This window comes from Rhamphochromis sp. 'chilingali' (genome assembly GCF_963969265.1).
Source record: "Rhamphochromis sp. 'chilingali' genome assembly, chromosome: 1".
NCBI lineage: Eukaryota > Metazoa > Chordata > Actinopteri > Cichliformes > Cichlidae > Rhamphochromis > Rhamphochromis sp. 'chilingali'.
In genome coordinates, this window is record NC_137929.1 from 50517287 (window position 1) to 50540379 (window position 23093).

General features: G+C 41.7%; 1 protein-coding gene across 1 annotated transcript in view; it reads right to left on the minus strand.

The window, feature by feature from the left end:
* Window positions 1-23093, minus strand: part of LOC308392184 (endophilin-A1-like) — a 64881-nt gene that overhangs the window by 7521 nt on the left and 34267 nt on the right. Inside the window, exons 2-8 of the mRNA XM_080875104.1 lie at window positions 3961-4029; window positions 2819-2891; window positions 2566-2709; window positions 2264-2397; window positions 1980-2138; window positions 1422-1525; window positions 1199-1329 (exon numbers count right to left, since the gene is read on the minus strand). Of these exons, the coding sequence (XP_080731230.1) occupies window positions 1199-1329; window positions 1422-1525; window positions 1980-2138; window positions 2264-2397; window positions 2566-2709; window positions 2819-2891; window positions 3961-4029 (814 nt within the window). The remainder of the gene's footprint in view (window positions 1-1198; window positions 1330-1421; window positions 1526-1979; window positions 2139-2263; window positions 2398-2565; window positions 2710-2818; window positions 2892-3960; window positions 4030-23093) is intronic.

Consider the following 23093-nt stretch of genomic DNA (forward strand, 5'->3'; position numbering starts at 1 on the left):
ATAACTTTGTATATTTCATAATTAAACTTAAAATAAAATCATGCAAGTCCATACAAGTAAATTGTCTCGAATATGAAACAAGTTTAACAGACTCTAATACTACTCTAGAAGGTAGAAAGAAACTTTCAGCTGCTAAATAATTTCCCAAGGGGATGCCACAGTGGATGGATGCGCATGCTAATTTGGAACTCATCTTTACACCAGATGCCGAGCACTGGGAGTACACTAGCTTGCGACCCCCAAGGCTTGGTTTGTGTCTCCTTTCTGACATGCTTTAATTAATTAATTTTTTTTTGGGGGGGGGGCTGGCAGGCAGATAGAGCAATGAGCCACTGTGATGGCCTTTTTTTGATGGTGAAGACTCATTGTGAAACCTTGAGATAAGCATTTCTGATGTCGTTCCTGTGTTTTTCCAATTGAGGTGTTGAACATGGAGTCTGACTGAAAATTAGACATACAGATAGACAGATAGATAACGACTTATCAATCACAAGTTTGCAATGCCAATCAGTCCGATTTGCCTCACAGTTATGAATTTACAAGGCTTCACAACAGGACTTCACAAACCAGTGGGTATGTGGCCAATAAGTCTGTTTATAGGCCTTTCAGAAATAATTTTTGACAATTTTGACCCAGATCAGGAATATATATTAAAAAATAAACACAAAACTCTCTTAAAGATGACTTTGAAATAGCGACTAAGATTAAAAACATCAAGCAATTGAGAACTGGGGCAATTTTCTTATACGCTTAAATACAACCAGACTTATTTTAACCGGTGGAGTTATTCCCTGCTGATTGCTTAAAATAGGGTTAATGCACTGCTGGACTGATTTCACTCCTCAAGGCTTTTATGTAGAGTCTGTAGTATCTACCGCTTTTACAGGATGCATCGTATGTTAAGGTTCAGTGCCTTGCACTTGGCAACATGGGCAGGAAGGGCTAGGAATTGAACTGCCAACCCTGCAGTTAGTAGGCCAAACCGTTCTTCTAAATCTCATCTGAACTCCCACGGCTTCTTCTATCTGGTAGATGTGCTTGTCTTTTTGCTCAGACTACATGAGGCATCCCAGATCCTGACTTACCAAGACACTACTGCAGATACCTCATCTCTACTGGACATTATTTGACAGATACCACTGAGCTGGATACTGGTAGTCATCTAACTGCACATCGAAGATTGACATCCTCTCTCTACCTGGTGATCTTCCTGGGGATTTGGCAGAGTGTATCCCTCCATTGTGGCTTTCGCTGGGTGGCAGCAGCTCCAGTGTCATTCTGGGTTTTGGAGTGTACTCCTTCCTCGGTTTACTGGACACTTCTTTTATCCTGGAAGGAAGCCACACAGTTAAGTTCTATCTAACCACACAGTCTATTTTTATAGCTTTATTTCTATCCTGAGTAGGAGGCTGGATCGATACCTGTCCTCCATCTTCCTGGAGAGCTGTTGGAGGATTTCAGAGGCACGACTGTGGTATTCAAACTGAGCTTGGACCAATGCTGAGAGCTGGCTCACCTGCTCTATCTGCAACACACACATAAACGTGTTTTTTGTTGTTTTTATTCTTCCAAACCCATCCTCCATACCCACGCTGGGCTGGCACTGGTTTGGCACAGCAAGGCACAAGATTGCTTGTCTTTTCCATGTTTGTATATAACATAAAATTTTTTACTTGGAACATGTCAGTAACAAGAATAGACCTTAATATTTGATTTCATATGTTCCCCCCTTTTTTTAAAAAACAAACAAACATTGAACATGTTTTTGTGGCTGTAATATAAAATCTTCTTTTAATTTGCTGAGGGCACAATATGATTAGATTTTCTTCTTCTGATTGGTCTTCAAAACTCTGTTTTGGTATTAATGATCTGAGATTATTTAACACTTTTCTCTGTAGAGCTAAGGAACATATTTACCTTCAACTCTGATAATAATAAGTTATGGTGGAATTGGAATACGTATATTACATTATCCTTACGTCGCTCTCCAGTAGGTTAAACATGCTCTGCTCTGCGATCTCTTTGCTCTCATCAAACTTCTCCAGTGCCTGTTTGATTTCGTCATCCTGGACTTTCCCCTGACGCTTCTTCTTGTAGTCGAAGTCCAGACGTCGGCCTTCCATCTTCTTCAAATGATGCTGGAATAGATGAGAAAGGAACATGTGATATAAACAATTTAAGATTCATGTTGAAGAAGAATTCAACAACATGTCACCATTATAAATTCAATTTCCCACATATCTAATGTTACTTGTTTACCGACCTGTATCTCTTTGAGGTCTTTATCATGAAGATTCTGCAGTGGATCAATAAAGTTCTGTTTGACCTCCATGTCCAGAGCATCTTTCACCTCCCCGAGTTCCTTCATCGCCTCACCAGCATCCATGAGGGCCAAGCCTGGAAGTAAAGTGAGAAATTAGCAAAAAGCCAATTTTTCTGAGCTGCCAAGGTTGCTACCTGCTTATGACCTATTTTCCTCTATTATCTAATCTTGAATTGGAAAAAATAATTAAAAATGGTTAACTTTCTGATACATCTTACGTCATTTAACAGGTATACATTTACCAAAGCTGGACTCCTCTCCTAACTCCCGTCCAAACTTCAACATGGCGTCTCCTAGGACGGTCTCAGCCTGCGGATAACCAGGTCCTTTTTCCTGCCCACGGATCTTTGACATGGTGTTGATCATACTCAGCTTGGCTCTTGATGCTTTAAAAAGCAGAAATAACATCAGTAACATCAGGAGTCACAATTTGAATTACAATATAATAGTTTTGCAATTTTTTTTAGTATTCTGCAACCTTTGTATATTTAATACCTGGGTTAGGCTGAAGGTACTCTGTAGTTTTGGTCATGATGTCCAACACTGCTCTGCTGGTGACGTCTACCTTCTGCAGGGGAAACACCAGATTATCAGCATGTCAACTGATACTCACTCGTATAAACAGAGTAGAAAGTCCAGGAACAACTTCAACTACTTCCAAACTGCATAGAGCAGCTCCAGCAACGTTTTCAGTATGCAGTATAACAATTTTTCTTCCTGTGTATTTAGGCTTGTGGCCTTCATTAAGGTAATTATGAAACATATAACATGTTTGGAAGGATATTTCATAAAGCAGAAAAAATAAATCAAAACAACAACATGGGACCAACACTCATACAGAGTGATTATCTCTGGCAATAGAAAACTTGGGTGGTACCTTATATAGCCATAACCTGGAAAGGTGCAACTTCACCCTCAGTGACATAGGCCTATAGATAGGTCTGCCATCCCCTCTACCAAATATTACTAGGGGAAAAATGTGTATTCCCCAACCCTACAAACTAGAAACTTAGAATGTTCACCTTCAAATTGGAAGCTGTACCTTAATGTCGAAACCAATGCATTTTAAAAAGTGCACTTTTACTTTGAAGGTGAACGCTCTGTTTCTGTTAATGACCACGATGAAGGCCAACAGCTCATCAGTTATTAATCAAGTAATAAAGTTGCTCTATATACTACATGGAATACAGCTTTGCAATATTTTCTAGATATATTTAGATATACATTAAAAAATCTGCTGGTGTAATACAGGTTTACAAGTTAGTCATATGTGGTCAAAGTGAAGCAACACATAGCAGCCAGTTAGGCTGTAGTTAGAGCACCAAACTTTACCTTTACGTATGTCTTGTTTAATTAAAAAAAACAAAAAACAAAACAAACAAAAGTATGCTAGTCTATCTCTGCTGTGCCCACTTACTTTGTGGATTAGATCCAAGAAGAATTCTGGCACCAAACCTTCTCTCAGAAAATTGTCATTGAAGCTTCCAGGTTATTTTAGCGATTATAACAAGTATAACTTTTAAATTAGCTAACCTCTACCAGCAGAGGTAAGAGAGATCCAGTTTCTCTCTGCTTCTACGCTTAACACTAAGCTAAGATTAAATCTGGTATCAGATCACAGACAAACAGGTAATTACCTTCTCCATTTCTTTAAAGTCATCATCTAGCTTGGTTCCTTCCGCCCCTCCAACCTTCTCGCTGACTTTCTGTAATAAGAAATCAGGGGAAAGAGACAGAAAGGGGAAGAAATATGGTTAATACTTTCATATTTGAGTAGCTTTGATTACTCAAACCCACCCTCAGAGGAAGAAACACCAAATTGCGTTTAAAGTGGTAATGAAGAAAGTTAGAAAGTCTGGCTGTGTGATAAGAGCAAAGGCAGAAAAAAAAAGTGTTGTACAAAATAATTTATGCAGGAAAAAAGAGACGAGAAGGAAAGTCGGTGCAGTGACAACAGCTTTCACTCAACCTTTGATTCCTCGATTTTTTTGTCTTCTACTTTAATACCATTAGAATACAGTGTTTCAGAGTGAGTCAATAACAGTTTATTTTCATCTGTGTCCTTGGCCTGTGCAGGCAGAAATTGAGCAGTTTAAATTCTCAGACAGTCTCTTCATCCTAAATAAAACCTCTTTCAGATGGCCAAGCATCTCTCGACTGATGAGCCGGCTTTCTGCTTTCACTGCAATGCTTCAATATTTTTCTCAGAAACACGTTCAAGCCAGTGGCACCACTGAGTTCATAGACAGCAGACAATCTGAATCTGCGTTCACCTGGTATTATGTTCACCCTCATTAGATGTCTCAATGAACCGTAACACTGAACCTCCAGCGCTAAAATTTATTTTATTAAGGCTTATTAACTGAGGAATGTATCAAGAAAACATAATAATGTGATTTTTCTTTCCCGCGGTCTTCTTTTTAGACAGACATGGATATTTCCTGTAAGTCAGCTGCAGCGCACCACAAGAAAGCAATTCAGATGTTTTTACAATTGTTTTGAAACCTGCAGCTTTCTCGCTATTATTGCAGCTGAATTCATTTCTTTGTAAGAGCCCTGTCAGATACCAAAGTAACTCCAGCTGGGAATATTCAGCTGACTATATTACATTATTCAATAAAATAATAAAAGGTTAAAACTTGTAATCACTTGTTCTGAGAATAAATCACTTTTTTTGCTTACACCTGCAGTCTTGGTGTGGATATTATCAAAATGTGGACATTTAAAATGTTAAAATACGGGTTAGGACAACAGAAGATTGCTCAATTATGCCCTGGGGGACGGGGCTATGGCTCGCTACATCCTCTTGCAGACCATTACATGTGGAAACCATTTGAATACAAGCGCGCTGATCCACACAGGTGTGCACACGGGTGTTCACTGTTTGTAGACTTAAATTACACCTTTCTTGGCTGCTACTTCAAAGCACATTGTGCGCTGTCTGTCCTGCGTGCTGCACAACAACATTGAATATTTAGTATTTACTGCTGTTTACACTTAGCTAGATTAATGCGATGGTGTTGTGTTTAGTATGTTGCTTTGGGTTTTTTTTTGCTTGTTTTCTATTCTTCTTCTCTCTCAACAGGTGATCCAGGAGATTTTTTTTCTCCCCCCCTTTCTCACTGTCCCTCTCCCCTTCTGTTTTTCTTTTCCTTCCTCTTTCTTTCTCCCTTTCCTATCCCTCACTCATGTCTGTCCCATCTGTAACATCTGAAAATAAAATATAATAAATAATAAAAACTAAGATCGATCAAATGGACCAATACGGCAATGCCACGATGATCCATTTGGCAAAGTAAATCCACTGGGTATCCTTGTTGGTCTTCAGACAACAATTCTGACGACTAAAGAACCAAATGGGACAGGGCAAAAAAAAAAAAAGAAAAAAAAAGATTGCTCAATTATGAGTGGTACTCTTCACGAATGTGATGGATGATAATGGATTCATTTACAATCCCACCATCACAGTTCTGGGAGTTTGAACACCAAAAAGCCTCCTGGCTTCTCTATGAAGTCACTTCAGTATGTGATCTTCAAAATGAGAACCAGAGCTCAGTTAAACAGTGTAAAATAATAACAAAGAACCCAAATCACCACAAACTCACCAAAGAGACCCCAAATTACCAAATAGCTCCAATCTAACATAACAATAAACACCCACAGAATGACCTTAAAGATACACAAAAGACCCACAAACACCCAAAAATTAACTACAAAGAGACCCAAAAAATGAGCGAGAAAAACACCCTTAGTAATCTAAATGACACCAAAATGATGAGGAAACAATCATAAAGAGACAAAAAAGAACAACAGGCCACAAAAAGACAAAAGCTTACAGAGACCCAAAGCAGCCACAAAGTGACCACAAAGACACAAAATTACAGAAATAAACCAAACGAGAAGGAAAACAGCCACAAAGAGACACAAACTTAAAAAAAATAGGGGGTGGGGGGGGGGGGGGGGGGGGGGAGACAGCCTCATAGAAACACAAAGTTACCAGAACGGCCCTAAAGACAAGCAAAATAATCAGAGACAAGAGATACAAACAACCAGAAACCAACCATTCAAAGACAACGCAAACCACTCAAAACAATCAAAAAGGATCAAAAGCCACCAGTAAATGGCCACAAAGACGACTGAAATTACCAAAATAATCCCCACCACAAGCAGAACAACCCTGAAGAGACACAGAAGAAAAAAGAAATGAGTAACAAGGAAAGGGAAATATCCATATATCAGACACCCCTGTGAAGTAAGGAAATTAAACACTTAAGAGACAAAACAAACACAAAGACACAATTACTGAAATGATCCTAAAGACAAGCATAATTAACCACAAAGAGTCCACAGACCACCAACAAACGACACAAAGTAACCTCAAGTAATTCATCTCTTTCAAAACAAGCAGTACCAGTTTTTCTTCACTTAACCAAAATGTGATTATTTCCTCTAAAAATCTCCTCTTGTAGAGTTCAGACTGAACAAAAAAAGCAGGACTTAACGTTACACAACTACAGCCCTGTCTGTAATAACAAAGACATAGTGGAGCGAATGAAGTCTGCACAGCAAAGACAGCAGACTCATCACAAATGCTGTGACCTCCATCTGACTGCAATCACACTGATGCTCAGTGAGTTATAGATATTGCCTTGCTTATATATAGATCTTTGTTCTGCTCTGCTTGTCACTGTAGGAGAGGGACTTGCTGCAGAGTGACACTGCTTGCTTGCTAATCGCCTCAGGTTGCAGGGAAGGAGGAGAGAGGGATTTTCCACAATCGTGACTCATATCAGACACCCACAGCTTAGTGAACCCATGTGCACCTTTCCACTTATCTATACAGTAGATACCAGTAAACAAATGCATAAAAACAACATATGGCAACAACAGCAGACAGCTGCACTTATGTATGCTCATGCGTGACGGGTGAAAATGAATATCTGAACTGCTGTTGCCACTATTGCAGTACTATAAGAAACCGTGAAATGATCATCCGAAACAGTTGCCAAACATTTCTCTTAAGTTTCATACACGATTCAACCGATTCAAATGTGCTGCATGATTAAAGTATGATGTTAGAATGACAAAAAATAAAGTTCCATCAAATAAAGTAAAAACTAATTAAATATACATATTGTAAACATTAACAGTCTGCAATTTGGATTTTTGTTTTTTTTTTTACAAAACAGAATAATGTAATTTCATTGTTTATGTAATACAAATAAGACTAATTAAGAAAACTAAGCAACATACCCCATTGCTCTAGCTACCAAATTCAGCTAACATGAATCCTGTGTGAATGTTGTTTAGCATTATGGCACGAGCAACCCCGACTACCATCTCTTCTACCTAAAAAGGCAAAAGACATCCAGAAACAAAACACTCGAGCAAGGCCAGAGAAGAAAAAAACAAAAACCCAACAACAAATACAAACAGGCAGTATAGTGGTTCACTCAGTGAGGAAACTCCTACACCCATCAACCACCCAAATTAGAGCCCAAACACCAACACATAGATGTGACAGAACCCAGATATCCCTACCCACTGCAACCCACAGTGAAGATCGGGAGGCAAGAATGAATAAACATTTGGTTCTTCTGACTCCTTTTCCAACAGGAAATCATCAACATTTGTTTTTTTGTTCGTGTAAATATGCTTTCAGTGATTTATGTTTATTTATTTTTTGTTTTTGGTTTGGTTTTATGGTTACTAAGACCTGTTGCTTATATGTTCGAAATAAACATTTGATTGACTGATTGAATTTCATAACCTCTAAAAATGATCACTTGGATAGGAGCCAATGAACTGGATATGCAGTAGTCAAAAGTAACTCCACTTTAGCAGCAACAGTAACATATGTAGTCATGCCAAAGGTAAAAATTAAAGTGGACTTTTCTGGTAAGACTTGTTTCTCCATTTCTGCACACATGGAGGCAAATTATGAAAACATGCAATTCGTGGAATGAGCAGCTAAATATGTGTCTGGTACAGCAGATGTCACACATCTTCATCAAAGCAACAAGCCATGCAAGCATAAAGATAAATATGTGCTTGTTTATGTAACGGCTTGTGCACCTGAGCACCTGTGTGTGCTTGTTATGACACAAGGCTGAGTGGGTCTCTCAGACAGGCAGAGAGAGCGAGGCGACATAATAATGAAAAAATAGAAATGATGAAAATGTAAAAATAATGAAAAACAATAGCGGGGAAAGAAAGTGAGCAGTACAGACAGATGAGGAGGAAGATGCAGTTACCATGGAGACAGGGAGCTGACTGCATCCTTTCATATTTCTGAGAACCAAACACACACATTGGCAGCCCTCCTGTCGTCTGCAAGGCGGCTGCGGAGCGGCGCGCTGACACGCTGTTACGTAACTGCTTCTCTCTCAGCAGTGTTGCTTTCTTGTAATATTTCCCTCTTACTGTCCTTCCATGCTGTATGTGACGACCCACGTTTACACCTCGCTGATGTTTATTTTTCCATCTTTTAGAGTGGAAACACTGCAAGCTGTACATCATCTAGAAAGGTGCAAAGTCAGGTTTTCTTCACAGAGTTTCACACCATGTTAGCAAAAGATGTAAGTTTGGTTTGAGGGAAAATTCACATTTCTGGAGCTCTCGAGGTCTCACTGTACCTCCATAATGTTTTTAACCTTTTTCCTATTTCAATACAGGGCTTTAGGCATCTGCTGATACTGGTTACTGATCTGACACCAGTGTTAATTTAATAAGCTGTATCCCTCAGCCTGAGGAAGAGGCTAATAAGGTAACATGAGGCTAAACTTCAGCGCTTTAAACCTACAGCTCGATGACTGGCTGTCCCATTGGTTGGCTTTGCAAAATGTGAAAACTCAAAGTCTTCAACACTCTGAGAAACTTCCATCAATTCACCACAGCTTATCCACTCCAGTGTCGCAGGAGCTCTAGGTCAATCTCAGTTGCTACTAGGTGGACAGGTCACCATTCTACCTAACCTTTAGCCAATAAAGAATCACTAGATAACCCAACATTCAGGTGTATGGACTGTGCGAGGAAACTGGAGGAGGGAACCCACACAGGCACAGGGGAAACATGCAAACACCCCAGCTAGCTTACAGCCTCGAACCATCTTGCTGTGAGGCAACAGTGTTGCCAGCTCAGGGCCTAACTTCAGTGAACATCCTTCAAAAGTCCAAGATCACATGATTCTAGGGATTAGGGTTCTTAGATCTCCAACCTGTTGACACTGTTAGCTTTCGCCATCCATGCACGCAATGCTAGCTTTTCCTGTTACCCAGCAGCCCAACCTTTTTTTGTGCCACGGACCGGTTTATGTCCGACAATATTTTCAGGGACCGGCCTTTAAGGTGTCGTGGATAAATACAACAAAATAAAACCAGTACCAGTACCAAAAAAAAAGAAGATTTATTCATAACACACATGTAATGTTTGTGCTATATGTGTAAGGTCGGGGGGATTCCCATTTCACTGCAGGGCAACCTGCATGTGACGAATAAAGCTTTGATTGATTGATTGAAAAGATCCAGGGAAACCAAGTTAACGATAAAAACAATTAAAAAAATAATGCAAAAATTGATAAAAACCCTGAAAACCAAAAGATTTCACACCCAAGCCTCAACTCTCGCAGCCCGGTACCAAACGACTCCAGTCCATGGCACAGGGGTTGGGGACCGCTGCTGTTACCGACCCCTTTGGTATACTGAACACAGATCTGACCGACCCTTTGTTAGACTTGTATGAAGCGAAAACCAAATCACTACATTTTTGTTTAACCCAGAAAGGCCAAGCATATAAAAGGAAAAAAAACATAAACAAATATGGCTTTTGTCACAATCTATTATAAAAGAATTATACCTTTGTGTGTGGATGCCTCTGCAATTTACAAGGCATCTCACTATAAATTCCACAGCAGTAAACACACCAATTAAACTTCATCACCAGACGATTAGGCTGTTTTTAAACACAGAAAACAACCTACACCTACAAGTGCTACTGGCACTAGAAAAATAATTTTTTGGGGGAGTGTTTCGTTGATTTGACAGCACACATTTAAAGCACCTTCCTACACTCCTTCATTACAGCATGGTAATAACAGTGTGCAGCTGCAGTTGTTGAGGAGTGGCGACTTTCACAAACACACAGTGTTTTACTGTAAAATACCTCAACCAACTGTGGAAAACAGCACCGTGTACATCTCAATAACAGCATGATTTTGTTTAGATACAGTTTATTTTTGTACTTGATAATGCAAAGAGTGAATCACAGCACAGATAGAAGAGAGATTTGCTTAACACCACAATTACATATAACTGATGAGCTGATTTACTCTACCGGGAACACCGGAGCAACAGGCGCTAATCAAATTATCACTCCTTCACCGATTCCAGGCTGTCACATCTAATTTTAAAAACATGACATTAGTCTGTTTTTGAGTCAAAGCTGCCTTCACGGAGATACCAGATACTAAACAAAACCCTGATAAAGTGATGACAACACATTTAACCTCGAGCACAGTGTAAACATGACAGATTACAGCAGAAATACAATCTGATTAACACGAACAATATTTCTGTGCCATTCAGTCTTTGTCAGGTCACAAAAAGCATACGCACTACCGACGATCATGAACACATGAGCAGCTCTATGCTTTAGGCGTCAGATTTTGAAAAACAAAAACACATGCCTTCAAGAGGACCGATACTGCTTTTTCTTATTTCCTGTTGCATAAACATGAGTGTTTATGGTAAACTGACTGCACTGTTACTCATGTATTGCTTTCTGAGTACTTATAATGCTTTTAATTACAGGCTACACCCTCTTTATTTTAACATTTACGCACTTTCTGTATTTCACACATACAGACTTGCACTCTGATGAATGCATACAGGGGAATTCTGGGGGCTTTACCTAAAGAGACTGGGGATTGAACCACTGATCGTCTAATTGGTAGACAAGTCTACTGAGCTAGGTTTCGTTTAACAAGGTTTAATAATGCCGCTCCCTTATTTACAAGGGGTCACCACTAGGGTAGCTTGCTTCCTCCAATGAACTTTACAAGGAGCAGGCATCATAGGAAAGTTGTCTTAAAGAAGCAGGAGCTAAACTGCTGAACTGAAACTGCTTCTCAGTTTTCAGCCCAGGAGGTTACTGCTTAGCCTCCAAGGCTTCAGAGCTGAAAAATGAAGCCATTGCAGAAAGTGTCATAAACTGCCGCTGACACTGACACTTGAGGCCTGGAGTTGGACACTGCTGCCATAGAGGTTCAAGGCCAACTTCAAATAAAAAATAAACATGTTAATGGTGCAAGGTTGGGGAGGTTTTCAGTCATCCAGGTCTTGGTAATCTAAGGAGCTTGGAAAGAAAAGCAACTGGACTGAACCTCTCATCCGAGAATCTTCTCCAGTTCTAAGAACAATGGCGGAGAGTCCTTTTCCTTCCAAGCTCCTTCCAAGTAAATAATGGTTTAGTCCTTATGGATACACTTTCCCCACTAGGTGATTTTTCTTTTTTAAAGGACCTCTTGTTTATGTTGTTGGTGCCTTTATGACTATTTTCCATGATATTATTTGTACTTGTACTAAAATACCATCCAACAAATCCTCCAGCTGTAGTTTTGGTGAGTGATATTCTAATTACTGTACGGATACAGCTTGCTAACCATGTTTGCTAGCAGTAGCTGACAACTTAGGACTCTACCTTCTCATGTGAATATGCCCACTTTTGACTTCAAGAAAGTCAAAGTGGCAGCAACCATTTGCTAATGTTAAGGCTTCAAAATTTAGACTCCAAAAAAGTTAGAAAAAGGTGCCATCCTGGTAGTTGTGTCTATCCCTTATTTACCCTTGGAGGATTAGTGGATTTGGATTTTTTTTACTCGACAAATCACAGAAAAAGTTACTTTTTTGGCTTTAAACACATAAAAACTCAAAAATGGACCCAGTGGGTGCTTCTAGAGAAAGTCATTTCACACCCACAACCTCCCACACACAAACAGAAACACAGACAGTAAAAGCTAACCACCTTTTAGACCACTGAGGCATTAACAAACCCCATCTGTTCTACATCTCTCCACCTCCACAGTTGCTCGTTATCATTTTCTCTCCTTTCCATCCTCTCTCTGTCCTTGATTTCCCCCTCACCCCTCTCTTTTTTTTGCTGACTCACTCCAACTGATGCCACAAAAAAATAAACCTAATTACAAGACTGCCATAACAGGAACGACAGCGAAGAGGTCAAAGGTCAAAGGTTGTGGCACCTTGCCAGCAGAGAGAGAAGATAGCTTTTCCTCCAGCTGACATAAATCTTGTTTGGAAGGGAATTGGGCAATCAGGGAGAGTAAAGGTTGGCAGCCGGAGTCAGCTCATCTATCAGTCTGAACGGCTGCCAAAACACTCAAACGCCATCTTGAACTGTAGATGGATAAAAGGCTGGATTGATGGCAGGCTGTTATGCCAAAATGTAATAAGGTTGATTTATAGAAAAACAAACATTTATATCTCCATCAATATTTTGAAATTTCTGGTGATTCTGGCCTTTGAAATGTTTTATTTGGTAATAAAAGATAATTAAGCATTTTTAATGACCCTCAACCCAGCACGCTGTATCACTAGTTTTCATTTTACTGCATTTAGGAAAGAACAGCTGAACTTGTAGTTAGGGGTGGACGATATTAGATTAGATTAGATTAGATAGAACTTTATTAATCCCTCGGGTGGGTTCCTGTGGGAAATTCGATTTCCAAAAAAGCACAGCACTGACAGAAGTTACAGAGTTACAGAATATTATATATACATAAAAAAAACACCCAGCACGCCCCTGCGGGCGGTTTATCCTTCAAGCTCGGGTCCTCTACCAGAGGCCTGGGAGCTTGAGGGTTCTGCGCAGTATCTTAGCTGTTCCCAGGACTGCGCTCTTCTGGACAGAGATCTCCGATGTTATTCCCGGGATCTGCTGGAGCCACTCGCCTAGCTTGGGAGTCACCGCACCTAGTGCTCCGATTACCACGGGGACCACCTTCACCCTCCACATCCTCTCGAGCTCTTCTCTGAGCCCTTGGTATTTCTCCAGCTTCTCGTGTTCCTTCTTCCTGATATTGCTGTCATTCGGAACCGCTACATCGATCACTACGGCCGCCTTCTTCTGTTTGTCTACCACCACTATGTCCGGTTGGTTAGCCACCACCATTTTGTCCGTCTGTATCTGGAAGTCCCACAGGATCTTAGCTCGGTCATTCTCCACCACCCTTGGGGGCATCTCCCATTTTGACCTCGGGACTTCCAGGTTATACTCGGCACAGATGTTCCTGTACACTATGCCGGCCACTTGGTTATGGCGTTCCATGTATGCCTTGCCTGCTAGCATCTTGCACCCTGCTGTTATGTGCTGGATTGTCTCTGGGGCATCTTTACACAGCCTGCACCTGGGGTCTTGCCTGGTGTGATAGACCCCAGCCTCTATGGATCTTGTACTCAGAGCTTGTTCTTGTGCTGCCATGATTAGTGCCTCTGTGCTGTCTTTCAGTCCAGCTTTGTCCAGCCACTGGTAGGATTTCTGGATATCAGCCACCTCCTCTATCTGCCGGTGGTACATACCGTGCAGGGGCCTGTGCTTCCATGATGGTTCCTCGTCTCCCTCCTCTTTCTTGGGTTTCTGCTGCCTGAGGTATTCACTGAGCACTCGGTCAGTTGGGGCCATCTTCCCAATGTATTCTTGGATGTTCGTTGTCTCATCCTGGACTGTGGTGCTGACACTCACCAGTCCCCGGCCCCCTTCCTTCCGCTTAGCGTACAGCCTCAGGGTGCTGGACTTGGGGTGAAACCCTCCATGCATGTGGCATATATATATATATATATATATATATATATTAGGGGTGCAACGATACACAAAATTCACGGTTCGGTTCGGTTCGATACTTTGGTGTCACGGTTCGATATTTTTTCGATACAAAAAAAAATGTTCATGCCTTTTTAATTTGTCATTTATTAAAATTATAAATATATATTTTAACACAAAAGTACAGTTTTTAAATTTAACCCTAACCCTTGTGCGTGTTGTTTTTTAGCTCGTCATATTGCAGCCACAGAAATTCTTTTGTCCATGAAACCATAAAGCTGCACTTTCTTTTTGCCTTATAGTCTGATTTGTCATAACTTCTCCGTTTTGTGGTAAGCTTTTCTTTGGCTGTCACTTCTTCACCCTGACCTGTCTTATTTGGCTCAGCAGAACTAAAATATATATCTGTCTGTGAAGGTTCTCAGTCATCCAGGTCATCGTAGTGAAATATATATCCTGCCGCACTCACATAAGCTCAGCGATTCTCTGCGCGATCAACCTCTCACATGTTTAAGCTGCGGGAGATTTCACTTGTCATGTTTGCATAGTAAGCTAACGATTAATAAGACGATGTCAGAGGAATTGGTGCACAAATTATCATCACTCACAGATCAGTGCTGTCGCTCTCTATACACAGTTCGCGCGATTGCAAAGTGAAAGCAAAAAAACAAGCGCAAATTCAAACACGATTTCAATATGTCACATATTCACAGTGGCTCACCGATGCCAATGACATAATTACCCAGCTACATTTCTGAAAGAATGCAAAAGCATTGACATATATTTTTCCTTCCTACAATAGCCCGACAGGCAGGGCAGAGATAGCCCCGGGACGTCGGGCTAGCGATATTGCGAGCCCTGTATCTGATTGAGGAATCACTCATCTTTGGAAAAGAGAGTTTATTACAGAGAAATGTCTCTTTCCAAAATAAAAGCTATACTATCCGCTTCTTCTGGGCTATATTCTCAGCAGCATATTAAACATATCAGGTCTCCATAAGGAGAATCCTGTGCTAACAGCTGTCTAAATGACTCGGCTAAAGTTTGTAGCATGCATGCTTGTTGTTTTTGTCTTTGCACTAGGATGATGTCGGTGTAAATGTGCAGTCATATTCGTTGTGTTCCCACTAGTGCTTTCAGGTTAATCTCGTTGAAATAACCTTAACGCCACAACACGGCAAATCTCTGTTAACGAGCTACCCTATACAGAGGGGCTAGACGGCCAACACGTTAACGAGCTAACTGCGCTAACACACTAGCTCCCACCCATGTAATTGAGCATTGCATGGCACATCCAACATACTGTTTTACTTTAGTCCATGACTCGCTTACCTTCAGGGTCATACGTCACATGAAAACCAAAATAATTCCAAACGCCAGATCTGAATGAGGGTGGGGAGGTCCACTTCTGTCTCGCTAGCTTGCCCTGCGCTCTTCCTCCTGACCATGCTGTCTGTGTTGAGTGCTCAGTGAATCTGCGTTCGACTACTCCGCCTAGGCTGCACTCTCGAGCCTAGGCGGAGTAGTCAAATGCAGATTCACTGAGCGCTCAACACAGACAGCATCGTCAGAAGGAAAGTTGATAAAATAAATTACAAATTTTGTATTGTTCTTTTTTTTTCTCCCCTTTGGTTTTCTTTCTTTCTCTCCCCCTCTTTCTTTCATTCTTTCCCCCTGTCCTATCCCACAGTCATGTCTGTCCCGTTTGCAACTGAAAATAAAATAAATTCATAATTATAATAAAGGTCAATCAAATGGACCAATATGATGATCCACTTAAAATAAATCCTCTTGGCATCTTTCTTGGCCTCAAGACAACAATTCTGATGGCTATAGATCCAAACGGGACACAAAAAAAAAAAAAAAAAAAAATTGAAAAAAATTGTATTGTTCGATACATATGCGTACCGAACCGAAAGCACTGTATCGAACGGTTCAATATCGATACGAATATCGTTGCACCCCTAATATATATATATATATATATATATATATATATACACACACACACACACACACACACACACATATATATATACACACACACATATATATAATATATATATATAAATACAGAGACAATATAAATAAAATATACAAAGGGGATAAATAGAATAAATAGGAATAAAAATAAAAATACAAGTGAATTGCACATTTCAAGTATTGAGTCTATTGCACCGTTGACTATTTACAAAAGTATTGCACAAAAGGTATTGCACAGTGAGGTGAAGAGGCACTACAGCTTAGTTGTTCCCCCCTCCTTTGTCCTCCTGTTTCCCCTCCCTCTCCCCTCCAGAGAGGAGTTAAACAGTCTGATGGCGTGTGGGACAAAGGAGTTTTTAAGTCTGTTAGTTCTTGTCTTTGGGAGAAGCAACCTGTCACTGAACAGACTCTTCTGGTTGTTAATGGCCGTGTGCAGAGGATGCCTGGCATTGTCCATAATGTCCATCAGTTTCTTTAATGTCCTTTTCTCTGCCACTGTCACCAGAGTGTCCAGCTTCATGCCGACCACAGAGCTAGCCCTCCTGATCAGTTTCTCCAGCCTGGATGAGTCCTTCTTTGCTGTGCTGCTCCCCCAGCACACCACAGCATAGAAAAGTACTCCAGCAACCACCGACTGGTAAAACATCCTCAGGAGCTTCCTGCAGATGTTAAAAGACCTCAGCCTCCTGAGGAAGTACAGTCGGCTTTGGGCTTTTTTATACAGGTGCTCTGTGTTGCATGACCAGTCCAGTTTATTGTCCACCCACAGCCCGAGGTACTTGTACTTGTTGACCACCTCCACCTCCTCCCCCTCTATCTGAACCGGCAGTGGACCTGCTCTAGACCTCCCGAAGTCCACAACCAGTTCCTTAGTCTTTGAGGTGTTGAGTTGCAGGTGGTTTGTGTGACTCCATGCGACAAAGTTCCTCACCAGACTTCTGTACTCCTCTTCCTGATCATCCCAGATACACCCCATGATGGCTGTGTCGTCTGCAAACTTCTGAATGTGGCATAATTCAGAGTTGTAGCCGAAGTCAGAGGTGTACAGGGTGAAGAGAAGAGGGGACAGCACAGTTCCCTGTGGTGCTCCTGTGCTGCTGACCACTGTGTCAGACGTGATGTCCTTCAGCCTGACGTACTGTGGTCTGTCGGTGAGGTAGTCGGAGATCCAAGCCACCAGGCAGGGGTCCACCTCCATCCTGTTCAGTTTTTCTTGAAGCATACAGGGCCGGATGGTATTAAAGGCACTGGAAAAGTCAAGAAACAGGATCCTGACCGTGCCTTTTCCCCCATCCAGGTGTGAGTGGGCTCTGTGTAGGAGGTACAGGATGGCATCCTCCACTCCAACACCCGCCTTGTATGCAAACTGTAGTGGGTCCTGGGCATGTTGTACCTGTGGTCGGAGGAGGTTGAGGAAGAGCCGCTCTAGAGTCTTCATAAGATGTGATGTCAGTGCCACCGGTCGGAAGTCATTCAGCTCATTGGGCCGGTTCTTTTTGGGGACCGGGACGATGCAGGATGTCTTCCATAGTGCGGGCACTCTCCCCAGTCGCAGACTGAGGTTGAAGACTCGTTGTAGCGGCTCCCCAAGTTCAGCAGCACACGCCTTTAGCATCCTAGGACACACCTTGTCTGGGCCTGCTGCCTTTCTGGGGCGAAGCTTCCTCAGTTGTCTCCTGACCTGATCCACTGTGACACTGGGAGATGTTTGGGAAGAGGGGAGGGGGGGAGATGTCTTGCTGCTGAGAGAGGGATTGGAGGAGGGGGGTGTCATGGTGTCAGGAAGGGGGGGAAGCGAGGGAGGTAGGAGAGTGGGGATTGGACTCTGTAGTGAAGGTGAGGGTGGGGGGGTTGTGGGCTGGTCAAACCTGTTGAAGAAGTTGTTAAGTTCGTTTGCCTTCTCCACAGTCCCCCCCACTGTGCTTTTCTTGGTGTTGTGGCCTGTGATGGTTTTCACACCATTCCAGACCTCCCTCATATTGTTCCTCTCCAACTTCTGCTCCACCTTCCTCCTGTAGGTGTCCTTTGCTTCCCTCAGGCAGCGTTTCACCTCCCGCTGTGCTGCCTTCATCTCCTCCTTCACTTTGCTCCTGAAAGCCTTCTTCTTCATGTTGAGGACAGCTTTGACTTCCTGTGTTACCCACGGTTTGTTATTAGGATAACACCGTACCGTCTTAGCAGGGGCGACCGTGTCCACACAAAAGTTGAGGTAGTCTGTAAGACAGTGTGTCGCCCCCTCTATGTCCTCACCATGTGGGCTCAGGAGCACATCCCAGTCTGTGGTGTCATAACAGTCCCTCAGAGCATCCTCCTTTTCTGGGGTCCATCTCCGGATGGAGCGCGTTGTGACCGGCTGCCTTTGGACGAGGGGTGTGTATTGTGGCTGTAGGTAAACCAGGTTGTGGTCTGACTTCCCTAGTGGGGGGAGGGGGGTGGCTCTGTATGCATCTCTCACATTAGCATACAGTAGGTCAATTGTCCTGTTGCTCCTTGTGGGACAATTCACAAACTGGTGAAAAGCAGCCAGAGTAGAGTCCAGTGTGGCATGGTTAAAGTCTCCAGATATAATAATGAAAGCCTCGGGGTTTTGTGTCTGAAGTCTTGCTGTGACTGTGTGTATTTTCTCACAGGCAGCTGTTGCGTCGGCCCGCGGAGGGATGTAAACACACACACAGATCACATGACTGAACTCCCGAGGTAGATAATATGGCCGCAAGCTAACAGCTAGCAGCTCCAGGTCCGGACGGCATACCGAAACTTTAACGGAGACGTGTCCAGGGTTACAGTATCTGTTGTTAACGTAGACAATGAGTCCCCCACCTCTGCTTTTTCCGCTGGCCTGCGTGTCCCTATCGGCTCTCACGGATGTGAAACCGCATAGGTCTACGTTAGCCTGCGGCGTTAGCTCGGTTAGCCACGTCTCCGTGAAGATAAACAAGCTGCACTCACGGTATAGTCTGTGGCTGTTCAGAGCGCACAGTTCATCAATCTTATTCTGTAACGAGTTCACGTTGCCCATGATCACTGTCGGGATTGACAGTGAATCGCCTCCGGTGATCCGCTCTCCTCGCTCCAGCTTTGCAGCCTCTGTAGCTCCTCTTTAGCTCGGCCGGGATGTTGTGTCGCATGCCGGTCTGTCCCTTTGTTTTTAGTGCCAGCAGCTCCGCTCTCGAATAGATGAAGGAACTGGTTCCAGAAGTTTTAAAAAGTGCATTATCCATCTTGTATTGCTATATCTAAGAGGTATAAGTAGAGGAAGGTGAAAAAAAAGTTTGAAAAGCCTAGTCTAAAAAGTTAAAGTTAACAAAAAAGGTGCGGTGTTGCAGAGCTATTTGGAAAGGCTGCCGTCACTCCAGCGCCATCTTGATGTTTTTTTTAATTTTATATAAACGATATACGACAGAAACTATATAAATTTGGCCAACGATAGAGATTTTGACTATACCGCTCTATCGCGATAGCGCATGTTGATGATGTCATCAAGCTGCGCCTGTATTGGTCGAAAGCATCGCAGCGGCTACAACAATTATCATCTGCAAATTATGGCAGGCAACAGTCATAGCAAAGAGATGCACTTTTGAAATATGGGGAAAGCCAAAAACTGTGCTTCCTCCACTTCCGTAACATTGATTCATTAATGTTGAATTCTCTCGCAGCTGTTCTATTCCCATGTTGTTGCAGTATATTAATAACTAACCTCGTATTGTGGATGAATAATCTCAGTTGTTCTCCTGACTGAAGTTTGGCCCGTGTATAGTATCCTGCTATGCGATTGCATTTGTCCCTGACCACCAGAATCCCTCACGTTAACTTTTATCGAGTGGAAAAAAAGTTGGCGTTCATCCTCCAGCTTCACTGTGCTAATGTTATGCTAACATATCTGTGTCGCTAGCATCATCATCATTATATACCAGGTAGTCCAACTTCAGTAACCCTGCAAACGCCACTGCTGTTTAGTTTTCTGTCTTCATTTATGTTGGAAGTGGTAGCAGAGCTGTATGTTTTAATTAGTTTCAAAAATCTCTCAGTCAGAACATGGTATGTCATGTTTAGGTGGAAACTAGCGAGCTAACTTCCTGTTAACTTCTAACTCCGTTAAATTTAATAACTTCTGTTTTCATGGATGCATGGATGTAAAACTTAATTGTTACACCTGCTAAAGCAGCAACGCTGATGATTTTATTAAAGATGAAAGAATTTAGACCGTTTTTAACTCTCAGTGTTCGTTTGACTTTGGGACCTAGAGTGGACGGAGTTTTGGACCCAGATTACTCCACAAAGCTCCTCACTACGGCAGCCGTAATGCTCTGACAATCCATCACGCAGTGCGGCTTACCAAAGTTGTACTAAAACATATTTTTTAACAGATTTCTGCACGCCAAAAATCGGTTCGAGGTCAGTAAGCACAACCAGAATTCATACATAAGGCACAATCTCGATTTTTGAGAAAATTAAAGGATTTTAAGTGTGCCTTATAGTGTGGAAAATACGTTATACAGAAGAAAAGAATATATTGTGATATATATCGTTACCGCACGTGCTTCAAATTATATCGCGATATGAATTTTAGGCCATATCACCCAGCCCTACTTGTAGTCCATAATTATTATGGAAAAATAATTTACCATAATTATTAGTGTGATACATTCAAGTACACAAGGACAAAGCACCACTTTAAACCATTAAAGCTGCTTCATTTACTGCCACTGTGAAGGAGCTCTGCACTCACAAGTTAATGTTTTTTTCATCGGGGGGGTCAGGAGTATTTCACTGTAGGGCGTTTCATTTAAATGAAGTAATAATGCTTCAGAGTAAGCACGCCATCCTCAGCCATCTGCATACGAGGTTCATCTTTGTTTGATTCATCAGCTGCAGTTGGCCCTTTCATTCAGTACGTTTACAATTTAAGTGTGAATCTGGCAGGAAGCTGATGCTGCGACACAAATGTACAGATTCAAATGAGTGTGGAGCCACTGCAGTTTCAGGAGGCTTATGAAAGGACATCTGATGAGAAAGACCCCTTTAGCACGCAGAAATATCAATTCAAACCTATCCAGTTTCAGATGAATCATTGGTTTCTAGGACAGACAGGAATCTGAAACAAAGCCAAAAATAGCTAATAAATCTACATTAACCATTACCGTATTTTTCGGGCTATAAGGCGCACTTAAACTCCTTTAATTTTCTCAAAAATCGACAGTGTGCCTTATAATCCGGTGCACCTTATGTATGAATTCTGGTTGTGCTTACTGACCTCGAACCGATTTTATGTGGTACACGGCGCTCATGCCGCACCACTTGATGGATTGTCAGAGCATTACGGCTACTGTAGTCAGGAGCCTCGCAGAGTAATCTGGGTCCAAACTCCGCTTCAGGTCCCAAAGTCAAATGAACACTGCGGAAGTTGAGGAAGCAAGAAGAATTCTTTTCATTATATTCCTCTTTTAGATGTGCTATATAAATAAAGATGACTTGACTGGACTCAAAGATGACTTAACTTGAATTAGTTGAGTAAAGTTTGGCTTATCTGACTGTTTTGTTAAGCTTAATGCGCCTTATGCGCCTCCGAAAAATACAGTACTCAGTCACTGGTTATTAAAATGCTTTCTGGTTTTATTTGTTCAGTTACAAACCATGCCAAAAGCCAAGAAACTAAACTATGAAGTAGTCTGTTTACATGAAAAGATTTTAGTTTTGTGAGATGTAAACAGTTTAATCTCAATGTTAAGATTTACCCTTTTAATTGATTATAACAAATACTAATATAGTATTAAAATAAAACATTACAGAAATTTGACTTGTTTTGTAACTGTAAAAAGCAGGATTAGGGTTAGGACTCAAGGACAGCATTTGCAACACTAATCAAGGCTAACAGCTGACCTGATTAATTACCCCCTTGGATTTTTGGGGGGGCAATAATGCGCACTGAATATTGATTCTTTAATTTATTATTCATACCTTTTTTGCACTTTTTATCCACGTTAAAGTTTATTGTGTTGCGTTTAGTGTCAACGTGGGACAGTTTTCCAATTTGGTTGTACTATTGTGCTAAGTATGACTGTGCAATGACAATAAAGAGTTATGTTAACTTATTTGTAGGTCTGAGATTGGAAAGTTTGTATATTTTGGGGAATTTTTAAGGAAACTTAAAAAAACTTTGGAAATCCCTCATATTCAATATTCACGATGGTGAAACAGCTCAGGTGTCACTTTAATTACCTCCTGGTGTCATGTTGAATCCAGTTTGGACAAACATGATCATTAGTCAGCTACAGTTTCACTTAAAACAATGTCCAGTGCTGCTTTTATATGATTCATTAGGTGTTACGGTATAATCTCCTGTTCTGTGCACTGCTGCCAGGCAGAGGTGATTTTATTACACAAAGTGCCGAGAGCCTTTTGTCTCGGAGCCAGGTTCCTACACACGGTCCATTTATTTTACCAGCAGCAGCCATGGTTATATCATCTGATGTAGAAAGCTGGTGAATGTTCAGGAAAATTACGCAAGCTTTCGCCATCAGCTTCACAATGAGAAACCTAAACACCAACCGCTCCTTGCAGCTTTATTTAGCTGAGGAATTATGAGTCGTCTCCTCGCAATTTACTCCTCAGAGAGAAAATGTGAGGCGCAGCAGGCTTTCAATTACCACACTGAGGGAGAGGGAGGTGTAGTTACTAGACCTGCAGTAAATCAGGATGAAAGACTGAGAGAGGGGAGTGATAGCTTTTTGATATTTTATGACACGCAGGGCTGAAAATCAGCGTGAGGGGATAAAAGTACATCTACAGAGACAGAGGGGCAATGAGTGAGAAGGGAAGAGGTCAGAGAAGTAAGAAGGCTAGAGAAATAAAGAGAAATTACACAATCTCGGAAAACAAACCAAGAAAAGATGTGATTTACCCTTCTGTGTAAGAAATCTATATAACAGTTTCATCAGCATGGGATTTCTCAGTT